At 36.5% G+C, this 27,866-nt stretch overlaps 3 protein-coding genes across 4 annotated transcripts; 1 reads left to right on the top strand and 2 right to left on the bottom strand.

The window, feature by feature from the left end:
* The first annotated feature begins 1,152 nt into the window (after positions 1-1,152).
* LOC133851734 (uncharacterized) lies at positions 1,153-6,865 on the top strand. Its single transcript, XM_062288289.1, has 9 exons — positions 1,153-1,544; positions 2,244-2,331; positions 2,942-3,055; positions 3,453-3,535; positions 3,758-3,872; positions 4,782-4,873; positions 5,463-5,528; positions 5,940-6,033; positions 6,624-6,865. Exons 1-9 carry the CDS (start codon positions 1,258-1,260, stop codon positions 6,732-6,734), a joined length of 1,050 nt encoding a protein of 349 aa, XP_062144273.1. The 5' UTR covers positions 1,153-1,257; the 3' UTR covers positions 6,735-6,865.
* Positions 6,866-7,937: 1,072 nt separating this feature from the next.
* Positions 7,938-17,003, bottom strand: LOC133852416 (pentatricopeptide repeat-containing protein At3g05340-like). 2 transcript variants are annotated; one of them, XM_062289173.1, is made up of 8 exons: positions 14,752-17,003; positions 11,645-11,756; positions 11,151-11,231; positions 10,699-10,736; positions 9,748-9,827; positions 9,137-9,217; positions 8,775-8,883; positions 7,938-8,449 (listed from the first exon to the last, which is right to left on the bottom strand). In XM_062289173.1, the coding sequence occupies exons 1-8, from the start codon at positions 16,680-16,682 to the stop codon at positions 8,308-8,310; spliced, it is 2,574 nt and encodes an 857-aa protein (XP_062145157.1). In that variant the 5' UTR covers positions 16,683-17,003; the 3' UTR covers positions 7,938-8,307. The 2 variants fall into 2 exon arrangements, with proteins under 2 accessions (XP_062145157.1, XP_062145158.1); XM_062289174.1 differs by having other exon boundaries at positions 11,645-11,857; positions 14,706-17,003.
* A 367-nt stretch (positions 17,004-17,370) lies between these two features.
* Positions 17,371-26,218, bottom strand: LOC133851245 (mannosylglycoprotein endo-beta-mannosidase). The gene is made up of 11 exons (XM_062287573.1): positions 25,924-26,218; positions 25,456-25,594; positions 24,903-25,130; positions 24,693-24,751; positions 23,980-24,028; positions 23,461-23,691; positions 22,123-22,292; positions 21,773-21,977; positions 19,395-20,066; positions 19,063-19,290; positions 17,371-18,749 (listed from the first exon to the last, which is right to left on the bottom strand). Exons 1-11 carry the CDS (start codon positions 26,067-26,069, stop codon positions 17,952-17,954), a joined length of 2,925 nt encoding a protein of 974 aa, XP_062143557.1. The 5' UTR covers positions 26,070-26,218; the 3' UTR covers positions 17,371-17,951.
* Between the last annotated feature and the right edge of the window lie 1,648 nt (positions 26,219-27,866).

Here is a 27,866-nt window from a genome sequence, read left to right on the forward strand (position 1 = left end):
CGGCCAATATAAGAATTAAAGAAAATATGACTTTCATAAAATTTTGAGAAAAATCATTTTTGATCCCTAAGTTTTTATCGAGTAATTTTACATGTCATATAAATGTTCATCAAGTGTCCATCAAATAATGAAGTGGCTTTTAAAATCACAATTTGATCGAATTCACAATTTGATCAATCACACGCTTAATGGTGAATTTAAAAGTCATCTCATTATTTAATAGACATTTATATGATATGTATAATTACTCGTTTTTATCTGATTTGAATTTAGTTATTGAGTTTTTAATTTCAATTATATAGTATTTAGGTTTTATCCAAATTTTAAATAGCTTACTTTGTCAAATTTCCCTAAAAATTAATGGTGTCATATGTCATGTGTGTCTCAATTGACACACTAACGTTCATATCATCACCTAATATCATTATCATATCATTAAGTGTTAAGTTATCCATAGGAAAAACATAAAAGCAAAAACAAAAGACCAACACCATAATCAAAAACCATCTATTTCGTCATCCTAAGCTTATGGATTTGTAGCATTAGAGTCGGGGGCGGAGGTAGCAAGAGGCTTGGGTGGGCCACCCCAAGCCCCAAGGTTTTTTTTTCTAAAAAAGATCTAAAAATAAAAATAAAAACAAAAATTTTACCCCTAATTTTTATTTTTATTTTTAATTTAACCCTCCCAAATTGCAAAAGCTAGCTCCACCCCTGATTAGAGCCTTAGAGGAAAAATCGTTAACTTTGGCACTGGCAGCCTGACATTGATATTGGGTGCTGACATGGACCCTGGTGTGTCAAATGAGACACACGTGGCAAATGAAAAACCATTAACATCGATGGTAAAATGATAGAAAGACCAATTTAAAATTTGGTCAAAACCTAAAGCCCTTATTATTGAAATTGAAATTGAAAATCTATAAACTAAATTCAAATCACTTGAAAACTCTAAATATGATTTTTTTTTTTTCTTGAAATTTTAGATCCAAAAATAATTTTTACTATTACTCGAAAGATTAAGTACTTGATATAACATTTTTTTTTTATTGCCATCACGATATGGACCGTTAATTTAAATGAACGGCCACGAAAAAATGTATTACACCGGTGCAACCTGTCTTGCACCGTATCCAAATCCTAAGCTGTGTCCTGGCGAATGGCAATGAACAATCAAAATCAAACAAAAACCAGCAAATTTGATAAAACCAGTGGTATGTTCTATGGCTTAGGCCTTGCAGTAGTAGCTCTAGCGACTTCATGGCTTCTTCATATTCAAGTTGTTGCTTCTTCTTCTGTTGCTCCTCTGCATCAGTACCCAACCCATCCTCAACCACACGCTTTTCCTTATCTTTTTCTCACTCTATCCTTGGTGGGTACAACGGAATTTCACTGAGCAGAGCTGGGTCTAGCTCAAGGATATGTGCCAAGCTTGATAATTTCCAAGGCGAGCCTGCCCAAGACAGTCCTAAAGCCATCTCACCATCTACTTTACCGGCAGAGCCACAAGCAATTCAAGAAGAAGTAGAAGAGGAAGAAGCTGACAGGTTTGGTTTCTTACCAACACTTTACACTTAGCTTATCTGGGTTCATTTTTTATCTGCGTATTGCCTTTTTGGGTGTCAAGTTGCTTCTTTTTTTTTTCCTCCGAGCTGAGTGACTGTCCATTGTTAGACAATATGTGGAGGGTATATATCAGAAGGCTATATTGAAATCATGAAATGGAAGGGAATTTGGTGATACCCATTGGTTGAATCATCTCATTGTGCTTTTTAGGCATTTTAAATCAGTTTATTGTGTTAATCTTACCATGTGTCTTTAACATATACACTATCATTATGTCTGGGAGTTAATGGAAAAGAATAGAAAAGAACTCATGGAATAGATGGAATCGTTATATTCTCTTTTTTTTTCCCTTTCTTTTTTCCTGCTGTGTTTGATAAATCTATCAATCATTTATTTGACACGACCAACTTGTTTGATCAAATGGGAAGGAAAACATATTGGAAATAATTTAATGTCATGGGGTAGTAATTAGCCTTTGGACAGACTAAAGACCTTAGCCTGAAATATGCCAACAGATGCAATCTTCTAGTTAATCTCATTAACTTCTTCTTCTTGTTGTTCTTTTTTCCTGGTTGGGTTGAGACTAGAGTAGATGAATTTGTATTTAGTTACTTCTTGTTTTTTGGCCTTGAATCTGATAAGTGAAAGGAAATCCACTAATGATTTATTTTATGTTTCAGCTGCTTGCCTTCTGACTTGGAGGGGGCAGTCCGGCAATCAAGTCAAGCAACTGCCTTATTTCTGTCTTCAGGAGGAACGAGAGCCATAGTACGTGTCAAAGAAAAATGTAATCTTATTGATATAAAATGGAAACTTCTACTTGTTTTGGTTTTCTCCAGGGCCATTAGTTTGAAGCTTAAATAAGTCTATTAAAGAAAAGAAGAGAAAGATTTGAATTAATAAAGCAATTCTCTTGAAGCAAGATGTTACTATTTCTTTTCTATTGAAGACTCAGTATCAGAAGTAAGGGGTATTTTGGCCAAAAAAAGAAAAAGTAGTAATTGGTATTAACGTACTACTGTTCTCTAAAGATGCATATGTCATAAAGGGATATCCTATCTAAAATGAGGTAGATTAATTTAGCAAATTATGTTCCAAGTTCTACTACTGGCTTGTCAAAATTTCAGAGTTAAACCTTTTTTTTTTTTTTCCCCGTGTAAGACTTGCAAAAATCAACCTTAAACCTGTCTGGGGGCAGGCTTAAAATTTGTACTTTGAAATATAAATTATCCATGAAATTTTGAGCTAATTGTTAAAAAGAAAAAGAAAAGTATAGTCACAATGGTGATGTTAAATTCTCATGCTCAGTTAGGTAAATCCCCTTCAGTTGCTTGTCTGCTCTTTTCTCTTGTTTTATATCTTGGTTATCTTTTTACAGGTTGAGCTCCTAATTCCCCAGTTGCTGTTTCTAGATGATGAAGGTGCACAAGCTGAGCTCTGGGAATTGTCAAGGACTTTCTTGGATACATTAATTGCAGAAACAGGATCTCAGGTTATTTGGAAGAATTGCTTAAGTTAAGAAACTTAGTGTTTGGGATTGACTTACTGGAACTATACAGTATAAGCGAATAAATCAATATGAGAAGGGGGTTCGCAATAAATTGTACCTAACCTTTGCTTTGGAGTTGGAAATTTTTGTAGGCCAAGAAAAGTAACAAACGGTTTTAGTTTCACTCGTTATGGGGACATATGACTGGTGATGCTTGTATTGTTTAGGGTACCACTCGTTGTGCAAGCAATCTGTCTTAATGAATTGACAACAATTGAAACACTGTATTTTATATTGGTTAATGATGTATGCTTTATTCCTTGTTTATGGTCAGTAAGTTCAGTTTTCGTATTCAATATACGTGAGCTCCTTTACTAACTTCTGTAAATATAATTTTTAGAGAATCAAAGCCATATTTCCTGATGCTGGTGCTGCTGCACTTCTAAAGTACCGGTGGAAAGATGCTGCTTTTGGATTTTCTAGGTAATGTCTGCCATACTGTTGAAGGTTCTCTAAAAATGTATTTTGGCAGCTTGGTTGATCATCTTTTTTAAAACAAATCTGGCACTTTGTTCTTCATATTTTTCTACCCGTTGATTCCTTGCCACAGGGTCATTGTACTGATGAAGCTCCACTGCATTACTTAAATATTAATTAATTGAACTTCATGACTCAGATATGTGATATTCTGTCTCATTTATTCAGCTTAAGTGATCGGAAGCCTGTAGAGAGTGAAGACGAGATTGTGGTTATGGTTGTTCCTGATTATCAGATGTTGGCATATGTAGAGAGAATTGCATCTAATCTCTCAGATGATCCGGTGCCTAACTGATCTTCTTAGTCCTTTATTAGAAGCAGTGGTTTCCATACACCCATTTCTGTTATTAGCATGATGCTCATGATCAGAAATATAGATTCTATTATGATGATGAAACAAACTTACTTCTGAATTTATATTAAAAATGAAAAAGTTATTTTATGTTTATATATGCTGGATACATAATTGCATCAGATCCTATTGCAAATTACTTACATCTCAATAGTAAATGCTAAAGTTTTTTCCCAGATTTCTTGCTCCTTTTGGCTTGAATAACTACAAAATCTTGTCCATTTTTTTATACGTTATTGTAGTGTCAGATCCTTGTAAGGCTGCATGTTGAGAAGTTTCTTTCTTCAGTTAATTCTTACATGAAACTGTCTATGTCTTCTTACAACAGCATCGTAGGGTGATTAACACCTGAATTAACATTTGTGGATGCGTATGCCTACAACAAACACATTTTCATGTCATTGCTTTTGAACACTGACAAACCGAAAGTACCTATCTCTATGTGTATAGTTGATGTCTGATGGTGAACATCAAATATAAATGGATTGTTTATACTCAAGCTATAGTGCTATACTACAATTTGCTGCATATTTTGTTTGACTCTTCTATATCATCATTGCACCATTTTTTCAAGCTTTTATTTGTTTTGTACAATGGCTTCCTGTGTATTCTAGTCTAATATTATTATTATTTTTTAATTCTTTTAATCTAGGAGTATTTGATTTGTATACACGAGCTAATTGCTCATATTTATTTTTATGGTGATGGAAATTTCTTAAAACCTATACTTTCTGGAAGATTTTCTAAAACCATCATTAGGTAAATGTCATAATTTTCCTTTTTTTTTCTACCTCAAGCTTGGAAGAACGCTTTTTCTCACAGTATCTCATATGTTGGCAGCCGAGGCCTCTCATCATGTGGAACCCACGTCTCATCAGTGAGGATGTCGGAGTTGGGTTTAATGTTCGGAAGTTAAGGCGGTATTTTCTACGGTATACTCTGCATTCTCTACATTTCAAACAAGCTTGTTCCTTAATTTTTAAGCTCATTCAATTGGTTACAAGCTCAGTACATGAATAAAGCCTTTCCATCTGCTTTAGTTAATTAGAAAATATATTTTACTTTGTCCAGCTAAACTCAGGTCAGCTCAATTATGCAAGCTGTGTCTTCAGTAAATGATTGGCCCATCATATATCTTTTTAGCTACCTCTCTCTCCTGTTCTGCTTGCCATTTAATGTTGCAGTTCTTGGCCGCATGGACAGTTAATTCCAAGTTTCCCTCTTCTCATCCTCGATCAATGCTGACTCTATGTTAAGGACCATGCCATACCAGAAATAATCATTCCTGCTATAACTGCCTCAGCCATGGCCGGAAGCAAAACTTCCCTTCACGATTATATTGTCTTGGCTGACCATTTTCCCTTTCAGTGTTCTCCCTTCAGTTAAGCTTATTTAGCTGACATGTTGAATTGTTTAAGGATCGGTAGCATTGCATAAACTCTTCAGATTAAATGTTCCTATCAATATTCTACAAGTTCATAATCATAACAAATTATCAATTCTATGCCATTGTTTGTGCAGAACCTTTACAACAGTCTACTCAATGAGACCTCTGCCATCTGGTGCTGTTTTTAGGTGTTATCCAGGGTAAGGACCATTTTCTATCTTACTGATTTCCTAACATCCGAGAGGCACCTTTAGTCTATGGTTACTACTAGACTGCACTGGGCTGAGGTAGGTTTACGCTGCCACTCTGGCCATAGATTTTGCACATGAACGTATCCAGTCAGATGATAATCTGAATTGCATTTTAGATTTTACTTTTTTTCTAGTTGTATATTAATAACAATATGCTTCATGATCCATGTATTGGTATGTGATATTTGTATGTGGTTATACGCATGATAGATCAAGGCCACAAAATAATCCAAAGTCAAACAGTTAACCAAATTCAAGCACGAAGCTTTAAACAGATCCCAACTATTGATTTTCATTTTTGGTCCTACTTCCCATGTCGACTAACTCCACTTCTGCATCTGTTTTATGATCATTCACAAGATCATGGAAGGTGTTCTTTGATGATAAGGATAGGCCAAACAGATACCTGCTTGCCAAGGAACTCATAAGCCGTCCTGATGCTGAGGATCTTGAGGTAGGTTGTTGCCAAATTTTTAGAATGTTTCATTAAAACATGTGCAACATGTATCATACAAAGAAATCTGCATCTACTCTAATTAACAAAATTTGAGCAGGATCATTAAAGCGTGTGAAAAATGTGAGAGGAACTTAAGTAACGGAGCCCACACCTTATTATGGTGATGGATTCATAATTTTTTCCCGGGGAAACTACACTCACCCCCCTCAATCTACCACCTAATTTACAATGTCTCCCAATTTTTCAATTTTTTCAATGTACCATATTAATCTACCATGCTGGTTGCAATGCCTCCTTATGTTAGAATTTTCTGTTAAATTCTAACAAAGGCTAACGTGACAAACATACCTCTTTCTATGAGCGCAAAAATTGGTTGGGGGCAGGGGGGGACATTGCAAATTGTGTGGTACATTAAGGCGGGTAAGTGTAGTTTCCCTGTTTTCTCTCTATTGTTTGTTTATTTATTTATTATTTGAATTGTTAATCCTGCATGAGTGGACTATTGAAGTGACCATACACGAACAGAAACAAAATGTTAGTTCTAAGAATTGCTATGTTAAGTGAAAATTGAATTCTGATTTTTGCAGATAATATTTGGAAATGTAGAGGAGAAATCAGAGCAAGGCCCATCTTTGTTTACTAAAGCTGCAAGCATCTTCTCTTCTCTAAATCGGTTCATGAAGATAATTTCGAAATAATCATTTTTTATTTTTATTTTTTTTCCGTGCATTTGCTCAAGATCAATGTATTTCAATCCTACATTTCTCTGTAAAATCTGTAGCTTGAATTCTACATTGCAGCCCATAATACATACATTTATATGACACAATCTCAAGTTTTGTTCTTTTCAAATGACAGCAGGAAATGCTGCTACAAGATGCACCAAACTAAAGCATAACTGGTGTTCTTGTCCCTCTCTCTTTCTCTCTCCCCATTTTTTTTTCCCATCTCTCTAAGCCTAAGGTCCTATATTTGAATTAAACTACTATTTCCCTCAACATTGGTTGAAATCTCCACTGAATAACGATATATCAGGCGTGGCTCGGGACTCTAATGTTCTATCTTCAGCTATTGGGTTTCACAGCAAAACCACTGCACATCAGCACATGTATGCATGCATGCAGAAAAATAGACACAAAACTCCAAACCTTTCACATCGGTCTCAAGATACTAGAAAAAATTGCTAAATTGAAACAAAAAAAGTTCATTGAAAGTTGACAGAATTTGTTAATGAATCACATAAGCTCTAATCATAGTCATATATGTAACTTAAAATTAAAAATTAAACCAAATATATATATTGCCCAAATGGGGGTAGCCAAACCACCCCCAAGGCCATGGGGTGGTTCGACTACCCCCTACCCTTATGGACGGCATTGGGGTGCTTCGAAACCTCCTTTGAGCATTTATGTAAGTGTCCAATCAACTCCAATGGCCATGGAGTAGTTTGGATACTCCCTCAACTTTTTTCTGTTCTTTTTTAATTTTTTTAGTGTAAGTGACACATGTCACAATTTGATTGGCTCATTAACAGATTTTGTCAATTTTATTGTGGCAAGAAACTTTTTTGTTTGATTGTTTGTTTAGGTTTACCCAGAGAGTGTTTAGTCAATTTTTAAATCATAAGAAGCTATTTGTCACAACCTCATATCACGTACCAATTTAGTAATTTTCCCTAGACGCTAATTCAATAGAAGGTTTCACGTCAATACGTCTTACAGTATGTTTGGCTTTCATATCCGCTTTCCATTCACCGAACAGCACTTCCTGAAGCACAGAACCTCACTCACAGAAACAGGTTAGAAAGCAGGAGGGTTACCCTTCCTGTGGCAGATGAAGAGTTGAATAAACACTCCCTGGATAAACAGTTTAGTAGGCTAAATACTCATCATTAAGGTAGGTTTAGTAGGTTAAAAACTGTTTCTAGGAGTATATAGCATTACATATTGGAGTCACAACAATGTTCAGTATTTACCAAATTTCCTATGAACAATATGGTATGAGTCCATTAAACAAAAATAAAGAGGAAAAAGACTAATCTTACGCATCCCCTTAATGGATGTTTTCTCTTTGGTTTATGTACATGCAATGGACGAGAAGGCTTCTTCAAGCAGCCAACCAGAGCAACGAGGCCTTATATTGGCATCACTGAAGTCCATAAATCACATAGATGATTGAAGGCAATAAGCAGTATCAGCTTCCATTTTCTCCAATCAAATCAGCGTGCTGTAGGTGAGTTTGAAGCAGCATACAAATACTGCCATCCAAATCTCAAAACCAATCAACATGTTTTGTTGAAGTTTTGGGTTGCTTCTTTGGCCTTTGGTATCGATTGTTCTCAAACTTGGCTTTAACTATAAGAGAATAAAGCAGTTCTGCCTCGGCTGATGTATCATAAGGCATGCTCAAGATACTGCAATACCAAAATAAACAAGAAATACAAACGACAGTGAAAAGGCATAAGATATAACCCAAGAATGTAAGATGCTAGTGATATGTGACAACATCAAGGTTATTCACACGACAAATCAGTGTATTCTAAAATGTTGGCTGTAAAAGATATGGAGCATCAGATTGCAGTTTATACGCTAAACAAGCTGAATCAAGAACACAAGCTGAATCCATTTCTTTCACAACTATTGCAACAGGAGGTAGTTTATACAATTCATTTGGATCAATTTCAGCCTCTACAGCTATCAAGACTTATTTCCAGGAAGTAATAAAATATGACTATCTACCTGTCTAGTAGCTCCTCTAGAATAATTCTCTGTGAAGGTGTAACGTAATGGATACAACTTCTTGGGCACTGACCTACCGCCAGATGAACTTGGTAATCTTCACCATGTCCTAATAAAATGCACAGAGGCTTTAAACTAGAAATTTAAAATATAAATATAAATACCAAACTGGTAACCTGTGCCTTTCTTCTTATTCTTCTGTATTCTTGTTTTAAAATATCCTCAACTTCAATCCAATACAACGTCTCCCGCTCCATCTTTCTTTCATTTGTTCTTTTTAGGAACAAGCTCTCTCTCTCACACGCGCGCGCGCGCAAAGTATGAGAAAATAATCAAGACTTACTACTAGTGAGGTAACCAACCTTGGGAAGATACCCTAGCAGTTCCAGTAGAAGCATATGTGAAGGCATGAGGAGCCCTTTTTACACATGAATATGGACAGCCTGCAGATGATTTAGAAATTATAGATGAGGGGGAGAGCAAAAACTAAGATATATATTACGTATTGATTGGAAAATAATTTATATGAACCCTTTCAAATGGGAGTATTTCTAATATTTTATGGATATCCTCAGCAGGCGCATATGTTTTTTTGATAACAGGGGCAAGGGGAAATGGGAAGGAGTCACAACACATCGGCATAATTATGAGTAAACAGTCAGATAGTCTTACAAGCGGAATCCAGGACATCTCTTCAAAATGGCCTAACCTTTGAAGAGAGCAAGGAGCTTATAAGGCCACCTCACACTGCATTCCTCACCGATGTGGGACTCCCCGCGCACACACACACACTTTTCTTTGTTTTTTTTTATAACAGGGGAAAGGGGAAATGGGAAGGCAGCAGGCGCATATGTGTTTCAGATTGTTCAGCTATGATAACAAAGGGTTTCTCTTTTGATGGTATCTATGTGCAAGAAATATGGTAAAATGGACCAGGAAAGTGTAATGTACAATAAAACAAATACAGCAGTACCTTTGCCAACACAGAGAACCTCGTTAACAAAGAGATCGAATGCTTCACATTCTGGCTTTTCGAAGGGATCTAAACATTCCCTACAAATGCAGCTTCAATAATGAGAGCGATAGATGAATTGAACAATGAAAGAAACAACACATAAATAATGAAGTACAAATAAATTAATTCATTAAGGTCTTAGGGGAAAAGAACAGGATTCATACAAAGTAAATTGACTCAGATACTAGGAAATTGTCAGTGAAGGTGCAACAGTCAATGTACCAGATTCAGACAATGCATTTGATAAGGATATAGATGGAGAACAAAATGATAAAGCTGAACAAAGTGATAACACTGCAGATCATGATTTTGCCCAACAATATCAAGATAAGAAGATGATAGCAGCAAAGTCTCTATTGTAGCTTTGATCCTCTCAGATCCTCATCGACACATTTTCACTTTTGTATTTCAAATTCTGTTACAGTAGCTGAACTTATTCTTTATCTTTCTGTTTCTGTATCTACATTAGATGTAATCGAACACATAATGTGTAAACTACTATATAAGTCCATGATCATATACTGTTTTGGTTAACTTGACAAAACATTTTCTCCACCAAATCTTTCAGAAATATGTATATTTGGTAATCACCTTATAAATATGCTATTGTAGCAAAATAGAATTAAAATGAATCAGTTATACTTAAAACCAGATACCAGATACATTATCAAGAGTAGAGAACAGTAAGTTAATAATAACTGTTATTTTCAGAAGTTAGCAGTTTATTAGAATGCTCGAGTACATGAATCAGCAAGTAACTATTCCAAATCAGCAATTGGAGTTGATATTACTAATCTAGGAATAATAATAATAATAATAATAATAATAATAATAATAATAATAATAATAACAATAATAAAACAACCATAACCCTGCTACAAAATTCTAAAAATGTAGGGACATGTTTACCTCTCAATGATCTCCGATCGGCTTTGGTTAGACAACATCTGCACACGTTGTCATCCCACAACAGTCAATAGGTATAATCATTAGCGACAAGTCTAAAAGTAAAAAAAACAAGCCGGTTCCTCTTCGATTATATAATATGAACTTCAGAAAAATTACTTAAAATGACAAATTTTAAACAATGATACTGGATATGTTAGAAAATCAGCCAGGACAAACCACAAGAGACATAAAATTCAAAACTTGATCATGATGAAACTCGAGATGAGTGACACAATCAACTAACTTCTAGACCAATTCTATGAATTGAATGAAAGAATGTATCTTCCTCACACTCTCACAATTCAACATTGCACATCAAACCATATTTGCCTTTTCATTTTTTACGCATATGCAAATATTTTTTTAAAAAAAATAACAAACATAATAGAATAGCCTTTTGTAAATAGTAGAACCTCATATGCCTGAATTACGCGGCGAATCATTGTATCAGAATCTGCTCCATCTCTATTCACGTCAGGGTGGAATTGCTTGACCTATATAACAAAAGAAAAAAGGTCTACAAGTATTAATACTATAGTTAATTATTTATATCATTAAAACCCACTTCTCTATCTTTTAAGTACTCTCCAATAAACATCAAGGAAATTTTTTTCTAAGAAATTTTATAAAAATATATCAAATTAATAAATAAATAAAATAAAATAAAAAAGAAGAAGAAAAAACCAATCTTGAAATTTGGCAATTTTTGGGACCCAATGAAAAGAAAAATACGCTACCAAGCTGAACCGAATTGGCTTGGCCATGCTCTTCCATTCTCAAATCTCAAAACATCAAAGAAACCATAACTCAAAACTCCATTTCCTTTTTCTTTTCCTCAATTTTCTTGGCAACCAAACATATATTAAAAAAAATCATTACTAATTCAAATAAGGTAAAAATAATGTACTTTAGCTCGGAAAGCGGCCTTGAGCTCGGCGGCCGAGCAGTCCGGGTCGACGCCGAGGACAGCGTAAGCCGAAATACAAGACAGAGGAGCGTACTCCTCACCGGTTCTCTCCCTGCAATTCGCTGTATATTTAGGAGTAGAAAGAGAAGGGCAAAGTAATTTTGGGTTTTTAAAATTGGAGGGAAAATTGTGACCGTTATGATATGCAACTGTCTTTCGGAATGGAAGAATTTGAGAGGTTGAACTGCAGAGACACAGACATTCCATTCTCTCTCTCTCTCTGTGGAACAGAGCAAGTTCATTACAGTGCCACATGGTTCATAAGCGGTGGATTTTTAATTTGTTAGTATCTCTGAGACAGCAAAACGGTGCGTTTTGTAAAGACATTATTAATTGTTTATTTTCTTTTTTTCACTTTGTGCTTTGTGCTTTGTCCTTTTATTCTGTTTTTAGATTTCGTTTTGATTTTGAAATTATTTTATTTATTTGCCTGACCAAATGGATGGATGGATTATGTCTAAAAATAATTTCTGTAAAATTTCGTTTTGGAGATGGATGGATGTCTATATGTTACGAAATTTGATTGTTTTTGCTGTGGGATTTGTGGAGTTATTGAGGTGATTAGGAGTAAGTTTGGAGTTTGTTTAAAGATTGAAAGTGGGAGATTAGAGTTTAATCAAAAGAAGAGTTTTTTTTTTTTTTCGTAAAAAGTCAAAGGAATAGTATGTTCGGCTATGATGGAGTGGAAGAGGGAAGTTAAGGAAGAAAAATTGAGAATTGGAGTAGGTTTTCGTAGAAAATATTCATAACTAAGTATTCTCATTATAACTTCTAATGAGGTAGGTCTTGCTCAAACATGGTTGAACTAGGGAGTTTCGGTCGTTGGGGCATTCGAACTCGATTCAAATTGGGTAACAACCTCAGAGAGTTCTAGTTGCAATGCGATTGCATCTTATTCAAATAGTGTTAGCCACTGATTGTTTCATTAGAACACCATTCGTAAAACGTTCGAATGAGACTCCTAAGGTTGTGAAAAATGAGGTTTTTCTCATGGAAATGAACCGTTAAGATTCTAAGAAAATCCACTTTACTTGATCTAACCTAATCACACGCTTGAACTCTAATTCAATCGAACAAACCGTACTTCAATCAAATGAGCTTGACAAATCTATTTCAATCTCACCTACCGCGTGCGAGGCACAATCTTTTGGAAATGCCATTTCGATCAAACAAAACATGACAACTTGCATTAAATTTCTCGTCAAATCTTACCCAATTGCACGCGTGGCACTACAAAGTGGAGATACCATTTCGATCGAATGAACACCAAATTTGATTGATCAAACTCGCACATATCCTAATTATCTCAGTTGAACACCCAACTTTAATACCTTAATAATCAAGTGCCTACAAGCCTAAAAGCCCCCCATCGATTTACCTTATGAACATTCTTTATTTTATTGCACTTCTATATTTATTTATTTATTTCCTTTTTGTATTTTTCTCAAGCGGGGTGTTATACGAACGGCTAAGGAGAAAAAGGAAAAGAAGAAGAGGAGGAAGAGAAAGACGGCGAAGACGAAGAGTTTAAAGAGGCGAAGAGGAAGAGGAAGAATTTTTGAGAGTCTAGTCCATGACTTTTTGGATTTAGGCTTCAAAAGTCCATGTGTATATCAGGATATGCACATCTATATGATAGACTCCAATAAAGTTCTTGGTCTATTGTTACTGGTTACCCATCAGAGAGTGAATTTGAAAAGGCTAATGACTTACATTCATAATTGTGAGTATTGGGCGTTTGGTGATAAAGTGTGAATACTCGGTAGAAAACTTCTGTTTAGAGAATATACATTTAAGTAAAAAAGAATTAACTCCCACATTGAAAAGATATTGAGTGGTTAATTTAACATAATTGTGTTTAAACTCGTTAGCTTTAATTTTTGAGTTGATTGATATCTCTCCATATATTATATTATAATCTCACTAAAAGAATTTCCTAATGATTTAAACCCCCCAAGAGTATGTATGCATGTATTAATTATTTTTTCAATTCATGGAACCAACTCATAGTTCAAGGGATAAGAGAGATTCTCATTGTTTCAACTGTTGACAACAAAAAGAACACAAACCGATAATATTTCCAAGCCTTCCAACCATGCAGGCTTCTTTTAACATGATTAAAGAAGAAAAAGAAAAATAATTGCAAGACCGAATTGGAAGCTCAAACACAGACCACCTATATCTTGTTTTACACACTTGGTCTTTGATATCCTTGTTCCTTCCAGACATTTGTGCAACCAAAGACATACGTGGTCGTTTTTGTGGATTCTGTTGATATTTTTATTTTGTTGCATTTAACATGTAGAGTTATTTAATATCTTTATTTTGTTGCATTTAACATGTATAGTTATTCACCATGTGACAATATATAAACCATTAGATTTATAAAATCTAATCTCAACCATAAAATGAGGTGTTCACAACATCTATAATTTGGTTTGGAAATGTAGAAGCCACCGATTTTCTTAGACCAAGCCCAACTGAAAACAATTCACTGGCGGGCTTCTTTCGTGTCATCATCTCTAGTAGCATGACACCAATGATATACACTTCCACTCCCACACTCTTCTCTCACAATCACGTGATTGGATCTGTGATAAATCATTATTGAATTTTGATCCGCTGATAATTTTAAAAGCCACATCAAAGAGTATGAAAATAGGAGTGGAGTGGAAGTTGTGTAGCATTTCTCAAACTATATATATTCTGTGTTGAAGCAGTTGGTTGCAGTTGGCTTTTGGACTTTGTTTTACCCGGGAGGTTGTTCAATGCCCCTTTATTAAAAGTTGAAATGGGATGAATATTCTGTTAATCAAATTCTGGGTCTTAAAAGATAATGATCTTTGCATTTTATGCTAGTTTCTTTCCCTCCCTATTTTCCCATTGTCTACCAAGCATGCTAAACAGCTAATAATCCAAAAGATTAATTATATACGAGAGATTATAAAACTGAAAGACAGAACATTAGAAAGTGTATATTTGAGTGTCTAGTAAATCAAACCGATGGCTGTTCCTTCCCATCTTGATCCAAGTAATAGAGAATGAACCTCTTATCCGGAACATATCCTTCATCTGCCAAGTGTCTAAACAACTCTGCCAAAGCCCCATATATGTTCTCAGCTTGTGGATGCATTCTGTCCCCAACAACAAAGCTGTGGACTTTCTTTTCAATCTCAATCCAACTCAGACCTGTTTCTTTTGCGACCCCCATCTCCTTCATTCTCTTAATTGTCCTGGCTCTGTCTTTCCATCTCCTTTCAGAGGAATATATATTGGCCAATAGGACATATGGTGCTGGGCTTTCAGGTGCTGCCAAAAACAATTGATCTGCAGCATATTTGCCCATCTCTGAATCACCATGAATGCTACAAGCCCCAAGCAATGCTTGCCAAACATCTATACCAGGATTCTCAGGTAATCCCTCAATAAAGTTTTTAGCTTCAGTAAGAAGTCCTGCCCGACCCAACATGTCAACAACACATGCATAGTGCTCTGATCTTGGTCTCAACCCATGATCTTTAGCCATGGATTCCAACAATTCCATGCCCCTTTCAACTAAGCCAACATGGCTGCAAGCATGGAGCAAAGACAGAAATGTAACATCCGTTGGCTGTATGCCTTCCAATCTCATCTCTTCATACATTTGTAGTGCCTTGGAGCCATCCCCATGACGGGCAAAAGCTGCGATTAAGGAGTTCCATGAGACTGAGTTCCTTTGAGGCATCTGACTGAAGACTTTGACTGAATCCTTCAAATCCCCGCACTTGGAGTACATGTTTATAAGGCCATTGCTGACAAAAGTATTATTACTGAAGCTTTTTTTGATAACGAAGGAGTGAATTTGTGTACCAAGGGCCATAGAAGTACCAACCCCAAATGCCCCAAGAAAAGCTGAAACCATGTCTGGGTCAACCTCAATCCCTGCCTTAACAATTTTAACAAAAAGTTGTATAGCTTCTTCCTCAAATCCATTTTGTGCAAAACCCACAAGGATAACAGTCAAGGTAACCCCATCAAGCTGTGCTGCAGACTCAAAGATTTTCCATGCATCTTCTACACTTCCACACTTTGAATACATGTCCATTAGTGCACTCTCAATGCAAAAATCTGTTTGAATTCCCAATTTCAAAAGGATCCCATGAATTTGATGCCCTTCCTTTAAGGCCTGCAAACCTGAACATGCCATGAGCAAGCTCAAATATGTCAAAGAATTCGGACACACCGATCCACAACGCATCTCAACAAAGTGTTTCAAACTCTCCTCATAGAACTCATTCTGTGCAAGGCCTGAGATCACAGCCGTCCAAGTAATAACGTTCCTTTCGAGCATTTCATCAAAAACCCGCCTTCCTGAGCTAAAACACCCACATTTAAAATATGATGTTATCATAGCATTCCCCACGGTAATTTCCTGCAGATGCCCACTTAAAATTACCAATCCATGGATCATTTTACTCACATAACAAAACTCAGGTCCATCACAAGCTGATAAAATCGTAGTCAAAGTAGCTTTATCAAACTGATAAAAACCCGATTCACGCATTCTTTTAAATAAACCAAGACCCGTATCAAACTCCCCATTCCTCAAAATCCCAGATATAATCGTATTCCACGAAATGGTATCTTTGACAGCCATACGATCAAACAGCTTAGCTGCATTTGACAGTTCACCGCATTTGGAGTACATAGAAAGGAGAGAATTCCAAACAAAAAGAGCATTTGGGATATTGGCCCGGTTCTCCGAACCAAAAAATTCAAAGTTTTTGATGATGGAGGCATGAATGGAAGAACCCAAATGAAGGAGACATTCTTTTCCACAAACGGATAAGAGGAGCGTTATGTCAACATGGTTGAGGGCAAATATTGAGGTTTTTGAAAATGGGTTTCCGTGGGTTTGGGTTTCGAAGAGAGAGAGGAAACTGGAAGCCCAAGAGGGAAGGTTCGAGCTGAGTTTGTGGAAGATCCATTTGGATTTCATCCATGAAAATGGGACACCGACACCAACTGTTCTTGTGTGTAGAGCAACGGTCTTTTTTTTTCGGTTAGTATAGGAGCGACGGTCTTGAACGTTTGGTTTCACTACTGTAGCCCACACTCCACAGGTGCGTTTGTATGCGCCTGTACGCGTGTGCTAGAGAGAGAGCACTTTGGTTGGGATTGTGATTTGTGAATCCTATAAGGTGCTCATTTGTAGGAGGGAATTTGAGGTCACTTATTCCGGATTAATGAGTTTCACACCCTTAAACTACCAGAAATTTTTAAAAATTTTGACCGTCTATAATAACAAATAATCTTCGGACAGAGAAGTTTCGCAGCCCTACGAATTGTTTTTAAATTTTGATTGTCTTAATAATAAAGAATCTTCAATTGTTCTTTTTTTTTTTTTTTTTTTGGGGGGGGGGGGGGGGGTGGGGGTCTGATTCGGCCTGAGGAGTACATGAACCATAACAACCGTAATTTGACTTCTTTTTTTTTTTTTTTTTCAGCCAACTATTAACAACCCACGATTTGGTTTGCACGACAAAGTTCCAAACAGATTTCACTAACGGAACCCCAATTTCTGTGAGTAAAAAGGTAACATTTGTTTGTTTTTCTTCTGTTTATGTCAAGCCGAAATGGGAAGGGGGAGGAATGTTTCGTGCGTGTTCAGAGCCAGACCTTAAAAATTGTAAGATGAACAAGCAGGTGAGGCTTATATTGAAGATCAAGTTTCATTTTACAGATGACCTTGAAGTTATGTATAAAGTAAAAGGTGCACGTGCACCTAAGCAAGCTTTCACTTAACCCAGGTTTCAGTTCCAGGTATCATCATCATAGTGGAGGAAAAACAAGAGGAAGGTCTTTCAGACTTTCACATATCAGGTGAGACAAATTCAATGCCAAGACTATACAACTGTGTCTCTTTCTTCCATCTGTATCACTACATGAATCAAGACTCCGAATTAACAAAGACAATACAAAACAAAACTCACAAGAGAAGAAGACAATATCTCATAAAAAAAATGCGTATAGAGGAATTTCCCTTAAGAAGAACTAGGTGACTGTGGTGGAAAGATTTGAAGGTTCTCTCAATTGATTTTGCTGCTTTATTCCTGGTATCACTGGTGGAACTTTCAGTAACAAAAGTCTCTCAAATCAAACAATGAAACATTTGTGTAACTGGGGGTACCGTGTAAAACTTGACCTCGATAGAGTTATTGCTTTCACAAGATTGCAGACAAGACATAATAAGTACTCTTTACCAAGCTCAACGAACAGTATGCCCACCATGGTAATTCCAGCCATGCAGAGAAACTCGAGGGGTGACACCTGTAGGGACCTCAAAAGTGAGTTTGATGGGCATAACCTCACCAGGCACTAGTGAGAAATAGTTGTCCGAGTAATGAACAGGAAGAATTCTCGTGTCTTCTCCTTCTTTGTGGTCTGTCTTCAAAGCATGAACAGAAAAATGAAGGAAGAAAGCAACTCCTACATCTTCCCCTTTTACTTCGGCAACCCTTAAACTATCATTTTCCTTCGCAAAAAATCTGTAAATCCTCCGAAACAAACCAACCTCATGTTTTTCGTCAGTCCGACTATGTACAGGTTCCACCGAGGCCATATCAAAATCACCATTACCTTGCCTAGGCAAGAAATTGTTCAAATAGGTCAAACTTCTAGAGTCAGCTTCTTTGGATGTGTTTTGAACATGCATTTCAATTTCGAAAGTGGACCCTTTGATGGAAGCCTTAGATGTAATCTTGAGGGGTATTTTTTTCCTTCTGTAGGGCTCCAGCAGCTTGTAATCTCCACCCGGAAGATGCAACCAGTAAAAGTTCCTAGATATAATGCCATAGTCTGATGTGTTGTAGAGTTTGAGGAGAAGGAAGTACACTGGCTTTGGGTTTTTAGACTTTGGATACTTCATCTCAACAATGGACACTGTTTTTTTGGGTGGCGCAGAGAGCTTTTCAAAAACTTTGTAGTAGGGGCATGAACCTTCCAGATCCCAGACTGAGGCTTCAATGGCTATGTTCGATAATTCCTCTGATGTAGTATTGACAACCTGTTTAGGGCAGGATGAGAAAACAAGTGCAAATTATATACCAAAGCACAATGCCCCCCCTACCCACCCCATCGTAGCCCCACACAGAAACACCAAAGAAAATGACCTATGAGCCTATTTACAAATTTTCGATTACCTTTATATTTATTCCCATTCACACCTATTCTGTCCACAGAAATATATTGGTTTTGTACTTGAGTTTTTTTTGGCTAATGTGTTCTATGGAAACATCTTATCATATAATAAATAAGCATTGAATTTAAAATACAATCCGTACTAAATGAATTAGAACTTCTATTGGTGTGGAAATTACCTCTATAAAATATGTAGCCAGATTCAGCTGGACGTGGATTGGTTCTGCAGCACTGCGACAGCCATAGAAACCTGCCGTTTGGTCAAGGAGATGATCATAAAACTGACCTCTAAGACCAGTCCAAGGATTCTGTGTCTTCCAAATCAGGACACCAGTGAATTTACTCCACATATGGGAAGTCCAGCCTTCCAGCAGAGCTCTATACTGAATGTAGTTAGCCAGTTGAGCCTAAGATAACCATTTCAAGTTAGTCACTAAAAGAACAGAAATAAGACGATGCACAAGTCTACTGGAACAGCTACAGAAATAGCTACAGAAAGATTTTGATTCACCTTTAAACAAAAATCATCAAGATCCTTTGGGGTACCATAAAGTTCAATCTGATCATGAACAGATTTTTCTGGCTTTGAATAGGGTATGTATTTATGGTATTCCCATATGGGGTTTGGAATTTCTTGTGTGTACCCACTAGGAAGTTTCTTCAACAACGGAATCTTCCAGCCTTCTGGAGGCATTGTTGCTCTGATAGTATCTGCAACAGGCATCCCGACAGAACCAACCTCAGGATTGAATCCATAGTTGTAAAAATTAATTTTGAAGAAGTCTTCAGGATTTTGGATTTCATAAGGGCCATCTGTGAAGTCCCCCTTTCCATTTGCAAACCCATCCCACATGGATCCTTGGATGTAAACACGCGTACCATCAAGATATTGGCTGGGATCCTTCAACACTAGGGATGAATCTTCAAAAGACTTGCTGGTTTCATTGGGAAGTTCAAAATAAGGATGGAGTCTGAGGTCATTTTTCAAAGCTGCATTGATGTCATCTGGTGGAACTTGCTCATTCCCACCTACCCAAAGAGCAAGACTAGGATGGTTCCTGAGAAGCTTGACAGTGTCTCTTGCACATAGCAAAAAAAGATCATGATCCAGGGGACCATTTGGATTTGATACTGGGACACCTCGTCCATCAACGTCTCCAGTAATCCAAAACTCTTGCCACACCTACAAAATCAGATCGGGCACATGGATCAAGTTATACCAGAGTGTGGTGCATTAACTTAAAATATCAAATCCAAAGTGGCACATTAGAATCTTGAGGTTTGGTGAAGCTGTAGTTTAGCTTGAACACAATGCAACACAGAATTCACTCTTGTAGGAACATTTCAAAGCTTCATTTACATAGACGTACCAAAATTAAAGTGCCAGAGAATCCTACTGCACTACATAAAACAGAAGAAAATGATCAAATAACTTTTTTCTTAGAAGAAGGATGCTAAAATAGATTATTGGCAATTAAAAATACAACTGAACTCAACCAAGCAATTATCCTATGTAATTTAGTTGGCTACAAGAATCCATTATTTCCATTTAGCTCTATCTAGAGACCATGTCCCCCGTTTAAACAATCAGTAGTGGCAATAAAAGATAGAATACAAAATGATTGCATTCACTAAAATCTAAGGGTAGTTCCAGTTAAGGAGAAGATAAAAGAATTTGATTAAGATGGTTTGGTTATGGAAACAAAGAACACTGACCTCAATGGTAATGAATTCTTCATTAAAGTTGAATACGCATTGCAAGAACAAGAAGGTGGCTAGAAATATATCAGGTCTAATCTAAGGCAAGGCAGTCCGAAATACAAGAGCCAACTATCTGACAGGTTGTATGGCCCAAAGGGAGATCAACGTCAAATAATAATGATGATGGTAGTGGTAATCCATGTATTTTAGCAAGAGAACTTGGAAATACAAGTAATGTTGAGTTATAGGAAAGAAAATAAAGAATTTTCTCACAAGACGGGGGTTGCTTGTGTGTTTACTTCTTCCCACAACAAAAATTATGCTGGTTATAACCAACTTTGGACAATTAAAAAAGGAAACAAATTTGAAAGGTAAAACATTTGCAGAAACTTTAGACCAGTGATACCCTAATAGTGTTGAAAATAATTACAAATATCAAAAACGCAAAAATCCGCTTTATGGTTGTTAAGAGTTTCACATTGTCAAGGTATGCCTGGGTTGTGGGCTTTATAAGCCTTGAGCAAACCTCTTCCCTTGAGATGCCTTTTGGGAATGAATAAGGCTCAAGTGACTTCAATATGGTATCAGAGCCACAAGCCCTTAGACAATGTTGGGCCTTCCCTCCCGATGTTGAACACGTGTTTGGCCAAAAGATGCCACACGTGAGAGGGCGTGTTAAGAGTCTCACATTGCCAAGGTATGCCTGGGTTGTGGACTTTATAAGCCTTGAGCAAACCTCTTCCCTTGAGGTGCCTTTTGAAAATGAATAAGGCTCAAGTGACTTCAATAATGGTTATTTTCATTGCCATGTGACTGATTTAAATGATTAACATACCCTCACCTTATACAGTCGCAACAATACCCGTGTTCGTGGAAAAGTACTGCAGACTATAGTTGTTAGGTTCTTATAGTCTATCAAATTTTTCTCCAGATAATTGATGTGTCAAGTATTCTTGGCATTGCTAATACAATTCCATGATAAAATGAAACGATCTCTAAGCATCTTTCACACAAATTTTTGATGAATCTGAACACTTTGATGATCCAGGATTTGTCCAAAGTTCACTCAACCCCACCACCCCCAAAGAAAAAAAAAAAGAAAAAAAAACCCGCCTAATATGCACAAAGGGAAGAAAACATGCCACAGAGAGAGAGAGAGAGAGAGAGAGAGAGAGAGGCATAGCTTACCAGAAGACCATAAATGTCACAATAATGATAAAATTCTGGCCTCTCAGCTAATCCGCCACCCCAACACCGAAGCATGTTAAAATTCATATCAGCATGAAACTTGATGTCTGTTTTGTAACGTTTCTTTGACAGACGCAGTAACCCATCTGACAATATCCAATTACCACCACGAATAAAAATAGGCTGCCCGTTGACCTTGAACAACCTTTATATAAAAAATGTATAGAATACAGATCATAATATCAAAAATCGAAACCAATGTAGAATGTTTATTGTAGAAGGCAACCATGAAACAGGGGAATGGGGGGTAGGGGAAGCTAGGCCATTTATGAATTATATGTATAAAGTACCTTCCACCAGTGGCACTATCAATATGGCTCTCAATTTTCCGCAATCCAAATAGATGGCTCCACGCATCAGACTCTCCGTATCCTTTCACATCAACAGTAATGTGAACGTTGTACAAGGATTGTTTTCCCATACCATTTGGCCACCATAAGTTGGGCTTGTAGAAAAAAAGCTGCGAATTAATACCATTAGCACATTGACAGGAGTACTGACAGCCAAAAACTAGATAAAAGCAACTTATCGGAGTCCATAATAAATGGATGCTCCAAATGCTTGGTCATCCTAAATTACACATCTCCAGATTTCCACTTTGGAGAGTTCAAACCATGGATTGGAAAGAAAGGCTATTTTCCTTCTATTTTTAGGGCCAATATGTAATTTTTTACATTTTTCTTTTAATTTTTCTTTCTTTTCTTTCTGGTAATTTGTAAAGGTGTTGTATGATTTTGCCTCATTAAAATGGTATGTACAATATCAATGTACTGAACTAAGAAGGAAGTTTGTTACCTAAATGTACAATATCATATTAATATTTAATAAAACACTGCATTGATATCTAACTTTACCGAATCATAACTGTAAGATATGAGTGTCATAAACAGTGTACATACAGACCAACAAGGAAAACTGCAGAAACCAAAAGATAGTCACATTTTAGGACATATCCAGTCAAAAATCAGTTAGTGGACCGAGCAACACTGAGAATTATATATAACAGGATGAACCCAATCAAACAGATAAGACCTAAGAGTGTGTTAATGAACGGGAACAAAAGCAATCCTTTAGCTGACAGCAGAATAACAGGAAATAGAGTAAGAAAAGAGGGTAAAACTCCAGAGTCAGAAGAATGAGGAAGATTGTCCTAGCACCAACAAAGTTAGCGAAAATTACCGAACAGATTTCTCTGGTGAGTACAATTACTGGTTGCCTAAGATGCTAGAATAAGTTAACAAGTCTTCTTCACTTCAATTGGCCGAAGGATGTAGATAACTCATATAGCCCAGTTCCTATACACAAACTCCAAGCTGGCCTAAACAACAACCCCGTGTAATCTCCTTCTTCTTCTTTTCTCTTTTTAATCTTTTTCATGTCTGGGAAATTCAATTGTGAAAGAATTCCAACCCAATCTAATCTTGTTTTCTTGATTTTCCATGTGCGGGGCATCCAGATATGCATAAATTTAGAAACTAAGATACAAGAATAAAAGAAGTTTACCCTTGACTGCTGAGTAAATTTTTATTGAAACAAGAGTACTTAAAATTTGAAATGCTTTACAAAGAGGCAGGCAGAAAGAAGTCTATTGTCTACTAAGATTAGTAAGAACGCATACTATCACTGACCTCAGGAAATGTATATTGCACTCGTGATCCAGCAAGGATTGATAAATGTTGAGTCTCGAGATGCTCTACTAGACAAACGTTTCCCTCAAGTTCCGTTGTCACTTGAACATTCAAAGAACACTGAGCAACCCAGCCACTTCTATTTTCCAACTCTGTCGTAGCATGCAAATATACCCTCTTGTAATTGTCGAAAAAAGACGAAACCAAGTGGGGATCAATTATTTTCACCGGCTGCACCAAAAACTAAGCCATCAGTATCTGAAACTTAATCATGGAATAATTCTGCTGCAGGAATTCCATGACCAAGAATCAATGTTATAAGGAACTATGACAGAAAAAGGAAAATGCAGTACAACTTTTTATAAGCATGCATATCTACAGCTCATGAGGGCACTACTTCTTATGACTGCACCAGTGCATTGACTAGCTTGTATGACAAGATGAAATTCCAGATGTCATTAACATTAATCACATATCTACTGTTATGGAAAGAATTTAATCATTTGAAATATAACTCACCCCGGTTATAGAAATAGATACCTCATCCCATATGCCAGTGTTCCTATCCCTGTAATAGCACAAAGATCAAGTATTTTAAAACAGAAATATTCTGTTTTGACAAGATCTGTAAATATTGGGTTGCAGTCAGCTGGCAGGTGAACAATTGGATGGGTGATAATAAGATCAAAACACATCCTAAAAGTGAAAATCACACTGCAGCAGATGATGTGAGTAGAAGTGCCGACGATGTGTGTAACGACTCAAGCAAAATCGCTAACCACATTTGCGCTATCACCCCAAAAGGACTAATCAATTTGGAGTTTTCCAAAAATCACTTATAAAACCCAGTTTCATCTAGTAAGTAAACAATTTGGAACTTAACACCCATCAATATCTTTATAAACTTCTTACTCTTTATGTGGGTTACTCATCTTCCCAATATAGGACCAGGGTGTTAGATTGTGTTTTACTTTTTAAGTCTTATAAATCAAATAAATCCTCCCCATATTTCATGTCTATAATTCATTCTTCCATGTGAGTGCTCATCCCACGAGTTACTTTATAATACTTTGGTTGGCAGCTTGGTTGTAAGATATTTCTAATAGTGTTATCATCCATCTGCTGCTACCATCTCCCATAATCCAATGGGAAACTAGAGGAAACAATATCATTATGGAAAGGACAATATTGATAATAACCACCTCCATGATCAAAAGTAACAGCACAGTCACCTTATAGGAGCCATCCAATCCCAACCCTCGACATATTGTGTGGCAACATCCTTTCCAATCTACCATGAAAGCAAATTAATGTTAGAACTTATTTCTTCACTCCATCATTCAATTTGCAGGAGATCCAAATTATTAATGTATTTATGAAAAAATAGTAATTAATAAAAGGATATAAAATGAATTGAATAGGTTGTTGATTTAGCTACAAACCTCATGATCACCACCTTGCCCCCCTTGAGGAGGAATTCTCCCGGGATGATCCGGTGGGTGAACAAGAACAGCAAGCAAGTTTTGACCATCAGGATGCAGAATATCAGTGACATCAAGAGAATGCCTCCGAAACATCCCTTTTGGCAGGACCTTTTCGTGCCCATTTAAATACACCTCTGCAGAATAATTGATTCCACGAAAATTCAGATCCAGATGCTGATTTCCTGACTGCAAAAGGTCAAGCAATTAGACTTTTTTTTTTTCAATAGGGGAGGGGAAAAAAAAAGGAGGATCAGATTTGAGACCAAGAAGCAAACAGGCTTGGAAAATGCCAGCTTCTAGACAAGTTTGAGGAATTCCAACTCTATTTGAAAATCAGATAACAAATTCCCAGAAAATTTAAAATTATCAGACCATCTTTGGTTAAAATTTGACTCAATTTCACTAGCCAGTTCTACCCAAGTACTGACCCATTGCAAAAAAAAAAAAAAAAAAAGTAATTTCAAGTAGAATGAAACCTCAAGGACATATTCTATGTCAATAAATTGCATACCAGATTACTCTGAAAAGTTGTAAAGAACCAGAATGTGTAGAACTCTCTCCCAGAATCAGCAATATCTATAATTGTCTCGTTTTGCATCCCATAGAAAGGATCAGGAACAACTTCGTTCTTCACCAAGGTTGCCAAAACACTGTCAATTAAATCACCGTTAGTCCCGATCCCTCGAACAATACAACTTTCTTTTTATTTATTTATTTATTTATTTTTCTATAAGTTCCTCAACAGCTACGACATAACAGTGGGTATATGCAGATACAACATTTTCTTTCCAGTTTTGGATTCTAGGAACTATACTGGATGCTAAATTCTATGAGTATGGTCAACTGAGGCATAAATAAATGAAAATGATGGACCGCCATTCGAAACCAAGACCTGAATTCCAGGTACATGGTTTCCAGCTAGAATTATCTCATGCTCGTTTCGATCAAAAAAATAAAGAAAGAAAGTAAAGGTGTTTACGTTCCCGGAACGACGGCGTTCATCCAGGGGGAGGTGGGCCCGGAGGGAGGGTGAGTGGTGGTGAGCTGGGTCCCGCTGAGGGAAACCTCCGTGGACCTCGCGGCGAGCCATCCCGAGTCGAGCAGAGTCTTCCCGTTCTCCGTCATTGGTAGAGCCCTAGACCGAGTCCGACTGCTCGCGAATGAGAGCTGTCTGGCTCAAGAGAGGAACCGTGAGTCTTTTCTCCCAAGTCAGTGAGGACTTTGTCTCTGTCGGTGCGGCAGAGATAGACAGAGAGGTAATAAGAGGTGGGCTCGGGGCATCTATTGGCCACGTGGATGTGTCCGTTTGTTTCTTTACCGCCTTATCCCTTACTGTTAGGGAACTGATCCCGGCACAATAAGTTGAACACGATTTGTGCACAACCCAACCATATTGATGGAACCATCCACCCACATCAGTCTCACTAAAGAAAATGTTACTTGCACTACAAGTCCACAATATGAGCACAATAACTCCTCACATAAGAATGAAGTCATCCTTATGTGAGGAGTTATTGTGCTTATGTTATAGGCTTGTAGTGCAACAATCAAATCCCATCACTAATGTGAGTTCCTGCCCATGTTGTAGAGGGAGCTTTTAACTTTTATTACGTTACCCACGCCGTTTTTGTTCCCCATAAGGCAGTTATTGCTTGACTTTTGTCCGGACTCACAAGTTGGGCTTTACAAGCGGAACAGCAGCAGATAATCACTATCTATGTATTGTAATGAATTTTTGGGAAGTGTTATTCTTATATTATATTACTCTATATTAATTTTATATCAAGACATATTAAATATATAATTCATATATATAGGATCCACATGCATAAATCTCACACTCTATATGTCTTGGTGTAAGATCGATGTAGAGTAATGTGATGTAGAAAAATCATTTATCTAATTTTTTCATATGGTTGATTAAAAAAATGAAAAGATTTTTGCATAATAATGATACACAACACATGCACAACACAAGATATGATATATGGATGGGACCCATATGAGTGAAACTCACCACCTCATATGTCTTGTGTTTGCTACCTTGTTGTGTCACTTGTGCACCAATCACAACTCTTAAAAAAAATGCTAGAATATCATTAACCATATGAATTGTTATGCACAAATTGTGCACCTAACACCCCTCATTCATGTATGTATTTGAATGCGAACGCAAGTAACATAAATAATTACAAATAATAATTTTAAGATAAATATATAAATTAATTAATCAAAACGACGTTGCTGCTATCTATATTCACTTTTGAATGTGTTACATTTAGATTTAATTTGTGTTTTTTTTTTTGTTTTTATGATTGGTATTTTTTTTTTTTAATATTTGTTGGATTTGTAACGTTGTTGGATTTATATTTAAACAACCACTCTTTGTAATTCTTATGTTTATATTTTTTAGATGAACCTATTATGTGGTATTTGTAATTTTTATTTATTTTTGGTTATTTTAAAGCTAGAATGTGGAATTAAAATATAGATTTTATCTAAAACATTAGGGCTTAAAAAAGAATACTAAAATAGGCTCATAACGCTAAAAACAGGCCTAAAACGTTTTCAAAATCGTTTAACATATGCCTTGATAAAGGCCCAAATACTAAAATAGGCTCATAACCTATTTACTAATCACAATAACCGGGTAGATATCAATTAATAATCGTATGATGCAAATGCAATTACTTAAAAGTGATAAATTCTTTACGCAATATTAGTTATAAATTGCATTCGCATATGCATGTAGAGCCATAGCCCCCAGTGCACATATTACAATTTTACAGTTTAGCAATACTTCCCCAAACCAAAAATTACGCACCACTTTATCTCACCCCAAGACCATCCCAGATGTTCATCACTCTTCATCTCCCCTGTTCAAATTCCTTACCCTTAAGAATCTTCCAAAGAACAACTCAG

The sequence above is a fragment of the Alnus glutinosa genome, chromosome 12 (genome assembly GCF_958979055.1).
Source record: "Alnus glutinosa chromosome 12, dhAlnGlut1.1, whole genome shotgun sequence".
Classification (NCBI taxonomy): Eukaryota; Viridiplantae; Streptophyta; class Magnoliopsida; order Fagales; family Betulaceae; genus Alnus; species Alnus glutinosa.